The sequence below is a fragment of the Sus scrofa genome, chromosome 17 (assembly GCF_054392235.1).
Source record: "Sus scrofa isolate SSC_HxYL_T2T_F1_AM1 chromosome 17, Sscrofa_HxYL_maternal_Yorkshire_Landrace_v2.0, whole genome shotgun sequence".
NCBI lineage: Eukaryota > Metazoa > Chordata > Mammalia > Artiodactyla > Suidae > Sus > Sus scrofa.
The window spans coordinates 18005797-18012912 of record NC_139399.1 but is presented as its reverse complement, the minus strand read 5'-3'; the positions used below and the strand labels follow the sequence as shown (position 1 = coordinate 18012912).

Genomic DNA, 7116 nt, shown 5'->3' with positions numbered 1-7116 from the left:
TCTGGCGTTGCCGTGAGCTGTGGTGTAGGTTGCAGACGCAGTGGCTCGGATCCTGCGTTGCTGTGGCTCTGGCGTAGGCTGGCGGCTACAGCACCGATTCGACCCCTAGTCTGGGAACCTCCATATGCCGAGGGAGCTGCCCCAGAAAAGGCAAAAAAGAGTCCCACTGATGTACTAGGGCAGGTGCAGTGGCAGAGGCACAGTGGGGTTCAAGTGGGAAAGTAGAGTTGGTCTGGGGTTCCAGAAGGGGCTCTCTGAGGAAGTGAAGACCACTTTGATGTCTGATGAGGGATCTGGAATTAGCCAGCCTGGGGATGGTGGGGTAGAGTGGGGGCGGGGGGGGAGATTGGACGGAGCAGTCTGAGCCAAGGGCAGCAGGGACAAAGGTCCTGTGGAGGGACAGCCACTCAAAGGCCGCTGAGGCTAGAGCCCTGGCACCAGGGCGGACCTGGGGTGAGACCAGCCAGGGGAGGACCAGTCTGATCAGCTAGGGCCTTGGGGGCCATACACAAGATTTGCATCTTCAGCCTAGGAGCAAAAGAAGGATGGTGATCTAAGACATGACAACATCTGATTTGTGTTTCGAAAAGATCCTTGTGACTGCGGTGGGGGCTGGGAGATGGATGGTGGGTGACCAGAGGGGATGCAGGGACAGGTAGGAGGTTGGGGGCACAGGCGCATGGGCCTGGCACTCAGAGGAGAGGTCTGTGCCTTGTTAGCAGGCCGATTACAGCCAGGGGCACAGGATGGCTGCCATGGAGGGACCAGAGCCATGCTGTCCAATACAATAGACTTGTCACCTGCAGTTCTTCAGCGACTAATATGTGCCTCCTCTGAATTTTGATGTGCTCTAAGAGTAAAATACACACTGAATACTGAAGTCTTAGTATAAAAGAATGTGAAACTGGAGTTCCCTGGTGGCTCAGTGGGTTAAGGATATGGCCTTGTCATTGCTGTGATTCTGGTTACTGCTTTGGCATGGATTCGCTCCCTGGCCCTGGAGGGACTTCTGCATGTCACAGCCATGGCCAAAAATAAAATGAAATAAAAGAATGTGAAATATCTCACTGATATTTTTATATTGGTTGCATGTTGAAATGACAGTATTTTAGATACGCTGAATTGAATAAAATATATTATTAAAATTAATTTTACCAGAGTTCCTGCTGTGGCTCAGTGACTTCAGGACCTGACCTTGTCTCTGTGAGAAGGCCTGTTGGATCTCTGGCCTCACTCAGTGGGTTAAGGAACCAGCATTGCCATGAGCTGTGGTGCAGGTCAAGGACGTGGCTCGGATCCCGAGTTGCTGTGGCTGTGGCATATGCCTCAGCTGCAGCTCTGAGTCCACCCCTGGTCCTGGGAACTTCCATAGGCTGCAGGTGTGGCTGTAAGAAGGAAAAAAAAATTAATTTTACCAGTTTCTTTAAAAATGTGGATACTTGAACATAAAATTATATGTGAGATTGGGATTACCTTCCAGTTGGATAAAGCTGACCCAGAGGGAGAAGAGCAGAGGGTCCAGGACCCAGGCTTGGGAAAGAACCATGTTCAGTGCAAGATTTCAGCCAGTACCTTAATCACTGGCAAGCATCTAGGTGGAGAGGGTTGTGTGGGACAGGGAGAAGAGAGGGGAGTGGGGTGGGAAGGTTTCAGTAAGGGAAAGCCTGAGGGCTGGAGGGGAGGTGGCCATTCAGCCACTGCCCAAGATTGTGCTGCTGGGAGGGAGGTGCCCAGCTTGGAACCCTTTGAGCGTCGCCACCATGACTCCTCTTCCCAGGCCCTCGCGTGGCTGCTTGGTCTTCATCACGTCCTCAGCTTAGGAGGGCCAAAAGAAGCAGACGATTTCATAAGAACTTTTCACCGATTCCTAAATATTGTCTGCCACAGATCCCTCTTTAGACCTCCGTGGACGAAGAGTTCTGTCCCACGGGAAGGGCCGAGAGTGGGTTGTGAATGGCACCAGACTTTGGGACAGTGGTTCCCAAGCCAGGGGCCTGGGTCACGCGAGGCGGGGCGTAGATGAGCATATAGCACCCTTCCCCCTGGATGTGTGGCCAGTGACCCAAAGAGCCAGATGTGTGGCTCTTTACAGCGGCACTGGGGCGCAGGCGGCGTTGTGGAGCACGAGGTGGGAGCGCGGGGAAGGTGCGGGGTGGGGGGGGCGGTCCCCGGTGCAGAGACCTAGTTCCGCTTCTGTCAAAAGACAACTGAAACAAAACTCATGTTGGACACGTTTTCTATCTGTAATTGGTAAATATGCAAATGAAAGGCCCACATGGTCTGACCGGGCAAATCAAACACTAGGCAAACGACTAGGGGAACAGGCGCTTCCCGGGGAGCTTGGGCACCGCGCCCCTCGGCCGGCAGACTGCGGGGCGGGCTGGGGTCTGCGTCCTGGGCCCCAGAGGCCACCGCCCTGCAGCGCCCCAGGCCCGTCCCCCGCCCGCCCCGCCCCCGCCCCGGCTGGGCTGGCCCGGCCTCTGCTCCCCGCGATGCGGTCTCGCTTCCGCCGCCGCCTCCAGGCGCGCTGGTCCGCGGGGCGGCTTCGGCGCGGGGCCCGTCGCCCGCCGCAGCACCCCCGCCCCGGCCCCCGGTGCGGCGCTGTCGGCCGCAGCCGGGCTCTCCTCGGCGCCCCGGCAGCTTCGGGTAGAGCGGCGGCTTTGTTCCCGCGACCCGACGGCGCGGGGGCCCGTGCGTCTGGCGGCGGCGGCGGCACTGCAGTGGCGGAGCCCGGCCGGCCCGCGCGCCTGCAGCCGGGCGCTCGCAATGCGCCAGCGCGGGCGCCGAGCGCACCGAGCCTCGTCGGGCCGGCCGGGCCCCCTGGTCGCCAGCTGCCCCCGCGCCCTCCTGCGTTAACTGCTGGAGTCCGCCTCCTCCCCGCCGCTCGCCGCAGTACGAGCCGCCTCCCCGCCCCCGCCCCCCGCGCCGCCGCCGCCGCCGCCGCCGCCGCTGCAGGAGAGGGAGGGGGACCGAGGGAGGGAGGCGGCGGGGCCGAGCCCAGAGCCCGTCCCGGGCGCCGGCGAGGAGCTCCGGCCGCGGCGGGAGGCGCCATCCGGGGGCCGCTGGGCAGCCGCCGCGCGCCTCGCCCTCCGCGCGTCTCGCGGCTGCGTCCCCCGCCGACCCGGCCGCAGCCTTCCCGCGGCAGGGAGAGCAGCTCCCCCCTCCGCGGAGCGCAGACTCCTATTTTCCTCCTCGGGAGGGTGTCGCCACCTGGATCGCCAAGTGTGAAGGGTCCGGGAGGCGGGGACCGGAGCACCGTGACCGACCATGGCTCAAGCGGCCAAACAGCTAAAGAAAATCAAAGACATCGAGGCGCAGGCCCTCCAGGAGCAGAAGGAGAAGGAGGAATCCAACAGGAAGCGGAGGAACCGCTCCCGTGACCGAAAGAAGAAGGTAAGGGGGGCGGCGGCGACAGCCCAGCGGCAGAGGCGCCTGGAGGTGGCCGCTGGGGGAAGGGGCTCCGCAGACCCGGAAACGAGGAGGGGGAGCGGGGCCCCGGGGGTCGGCCGAGTTGATGCCGCCGAGCGAAGGGCGCGGAGCGGGAGGGGAGGAGGGAAGAGGCTTCAGTGCAGCCAGAGGAGGACAGAGCAAAAGGCTGGAAGGGCAGACCGGGCGGCCAGGAGGCTGAGGGCGCGCAGAAGCCCGCCGGTGGCCCGCGGAGACCTTTCAGCACCTTGGACAGGCACCGGCGGGCCGGGGCCGCGCGGGGAGGAACTTTTCCGGCCTCCCCGGCGACCTGCGGGGCGGTGGGCTGCTCCGCTCCGGCTCGCCGCCTCTTGGGCATTCCAAGGAAGCCGGGGTGGGTAAACGCGGCTCTGAGCTCCGGAGGCAGCTCTTCCCGGCGCCTCCCTGGTGACCCACTCTCAGGGGCGCACAGAGCCTCCTTCCCAGATCTCTGAACGAGCGGGGTTCCTGCCCTTCCCCGACCCTCCCAGGATGCCCAGGAAAGCGCCTTTCCTAACGCTGTGGGCCCGGCGGCAGAACGGCTTGCCCCCGGGGCATTTGGCAGCGTCTTCCGCTCAGGTCACTCAAGATGAACCGCCCAGGGCCAGAAGGGGAAGTTCCTTGGGAAGCCAGACGCGGTGCTGTCCAGCCTGGCCCAGGGCCTGATCAGAGAACAGGTCCCTTTGCGGAGGAGCAGGGGGGACAAGACACCCCCTCAAAGACCCAGACTCCTCAGGGCCACTGATGTTGGGTTTAGCCCCCTCCCTTCTGAGCCTGGGGCCTTACTCCACTCCTGACTCAAAGCACCTTTGGTGAGAAGCACTTGGGACTGTGAAGAGAGGGGGTCAGTTGAGGGGAGAGGGCTCCAGCAGAGGTGTTTTAGAGCCCCCACCCCATGGAGGAAGCGGCGGAGTCCATGGGTGCAGTTCTTTGAATTGGAGCTGGGGCTGAACTTGAGCTCCAGGAGAGCCATTTTAACCTGAAGACATTGCGGTGGGGCAAGGCCTCGGGGCTCCAGAACTGAGACACTGGCCTTGGTTGAGAAAGGAAAAAAAATTTTTTTTTTTTTCCTCTTGAAATCGTCTCTCTCTGAGAAAGAAATCTGGAGCCTGAGGTTGAGAGCAGAGTGGGGCCAGGCTGCCTGCGGGTCATGCTCCTGGCACCAGCTGGTCAGCAGGACCCAGATCCAGCCCTTTCCTAGAGATGAGACACAGGGCCTGAGACGCTCTGATTTGTCCCCAGTAGTAACCAGCATGGGCTGGGCTTTCCTGTACCCCTTCCAAAGGCAGCCCTCCTTCCTCCAGGGATTGCCGGCTCCAGTGTAAATAGTAGTTTCACAAAGGAACCACCCCTTTAGCAGGACCTAAAAAGAAACCTTCCTCCAGACTGATGGGGAATCGAGAGTTTGGGCTGGTGCCACTTGGAGAGAGAGTTCCCCATCAGGTCCTTCTGCTGGGTCTGAAACACCAGAGCCCATCCTGTGAGTCGGGGGAGGGGGAGGTGAACACATTTGGTTCTATCTGACGGCGCTCACCCACTTTCTTGGCATGAATGTAAACTTCTTTCTTAGGAAGGCGTGTTCTCTATTTCCATCCCCGCCTAGTGCTTTAGGAGCCAAGCCCATCCTCTCCCGAACTGCTCACTCAATGTTTTTATCCTACTTCTTTCTCCCCAGCTTCTTCCTTGAGGCTCCCGAGACTGTCAATGATTTTTTTTTTTTTTTTTTTTTTGAGCCACAGCAAAAACCAAACTCACCCTTTCTTCTGTGAATTCTTTCCATTCTCTTCAGTAGAACTCCCAATCCTGATCGTACGTAATACACACACAGAAAAGGGGCAAGTTCAATATTGTTTTTGTTTCTTGGTCTTAGTCTCTGCATTCTCGGTAAACTTTATCTCCATGTGGAGTGTGCCAGGGGAGAACGCATTCTCCTCCCATCCCCCGAGTTGTGTAATTTTCTTTTACTAGCTGGTCACCGCATACTGCGTCAGTAAGCATCTGAAAATCTTCCGTACAGATTGTCATTATTGTATGCAGTATCCTGGGTGCTAGGATGGATACAAGAGTAATGAGGAGGTCTTAATCCAAAGCGATGGCGAATTCGTATACTCTCACCTGGGTTCTTTGGGTGAGGGGCGGTATGGTGGGGGTGAAGTGTGGGGGTGTTTCGCTTGTGTTTTTGAAGGATGGTGAGTTCTTTTTGCCACTGGCGGGGGTCTTGAGAGCCAGCTCAGAGAGGAGAGTTAACATTTAGAGCAAAATACAGACTCCCAAGAAGGTGGCAGGCCCTTGAGGGACAGGGACAGGAGGCAGAGTGATGCAGAAAGCATCTTTAGAGAGGGCAGCAGGGGCTCGTGTAGGAGCTGGTTGAGCAGATGGCCGAGGTGGGGGTGGGGCAAACTGAAGGTTCATATAAGGTGAGGTCTCACAAAAACCCATTTTTTTTTTTTCACAAATGAAGTCATTTTTTGCAGGCCGAGTATATTAAGATCAGGCAGCTGAGGACTCCCCCTCTGGTCACCACAGGCTTGGGGTTACTGTGGAACCACCATCAGTCACTTCAGCGAGAAGAAGAAAGAACTTCACACATGCAAATAACCATTTTATGCCAGTGAAGCGTTAATTCGGGGCGTGGGGGGAGATGTGTAGCGGAACAAGGGCATTCTGAATTTACTGACAGGAAAGGTGTTGGTCCCATGGGTAACCTACTTAACGGGGACTATCTGAGCCGAACCGCATCCCTCCCCGTTTGTAGAAATCACGGTTGTAACTTCCACGGTGGCTGCAGTTTTACAGTTGATGGTATTGTGTGGGAAGGCGCTGGCGGAGGGGTGCCGTGCGGCGGGGCTGGAGGCTGATGTTGTGACGCACTGACACAGATAGAAACCACCTCGACCCAGGGAGCGAACACTCTGGAGATCTAAAAAGGCCTGCATTCTGCTGGGGCTTCATTCAGTTTCTGTGTGTGTGGCTCACGCTCTCATCAGATGCTCGCTGCGGGAGCTGCAGGTTTTTTTGGGGAAAAAAAAAAAAAAAAAAAGATCCAGGATTTCTGACGTTTACTGATAAGTCCCCTGCTTCTGAAGACTGGGATGGAAAAAAATAAACAGCACAGCATGTGTCAAGCAGGCGTTTGCATTAAGGACCATGGCTTTCTAGGGCTGAGGAAGCCCTGGGCGTGAGGACGTGTGTGCTTTTCCTGTTTATCCAGAGCTTGAGGTCGGGAGAGCAGGACAGGGAGATTGGAGAGAAAGTGAGGCTGGGGGCGGGGGGACTAAAGAAAGGAGGAGGGGGGAGGGGTGAAGGAGGTCAGCGGGGAGAGAAGGGGCTGGCATCTTAGCCCAACTTTAAGCGGTTACACCCAGCCTGCTACCTGCAACCCCATACACACGCCCTGGGGTAGCGTTGACCAAGCCCCCTCTTTGTCCCTCGTCCTGTCCACCCACTTCACTCTCTGATGCTGGTGAAGAAGGGGACCAGGACCTGGTCATAGCTGTCTGCCCCAAACCTAGCTCAGCATCTGACACATAGCAGGTATGCAATGAATGTGGGGGTGGGGCGGTGAGGGATTGAATGAGTGGGCTCCTGTGTCTGTTTCTGCTGGCCTAGATGTTTCTTGGTCACAGGCTTGTATTCAGGTGACCACTGCACTCTTTGACAGACTGTCTTTTG

General features: G+C 58.0%; 1 protein-coding gene across 14 annotated transcripts in view; it reads left to right on the top strand.

Annotated features, from left to right (window-relative positions):
* Positions 1–2915: 2915 nt before the first annotated feature.
* ANK1 (ankyrin 1) overlaps positions 2916–7116 on the top strand; it is a 232986-nt gene continuing 228785 nt past the window's right edge. For 9 of the 14 annotated variants that reach the window (XM_085004324.1, XM_085004311.1, XM_085004301.1 and 6 more), the window contains exon 1: positions 2958–3393. In XM_085004324.1, the coding sequence (XP_084860450.1) occupies positions 3268–3393 (126 nt within the window). In that variant the 5' untranslated portion in view covers positions 2958–3267. Of the gene's footprint in view, positions 3394–7116 lie in introns of all 14 variants that reach the window. The other 5 variants (XM_085004337.1, XM_085004332.1, XM_085004330.1 and 2 more) reach the window with 2 other exon arrangements.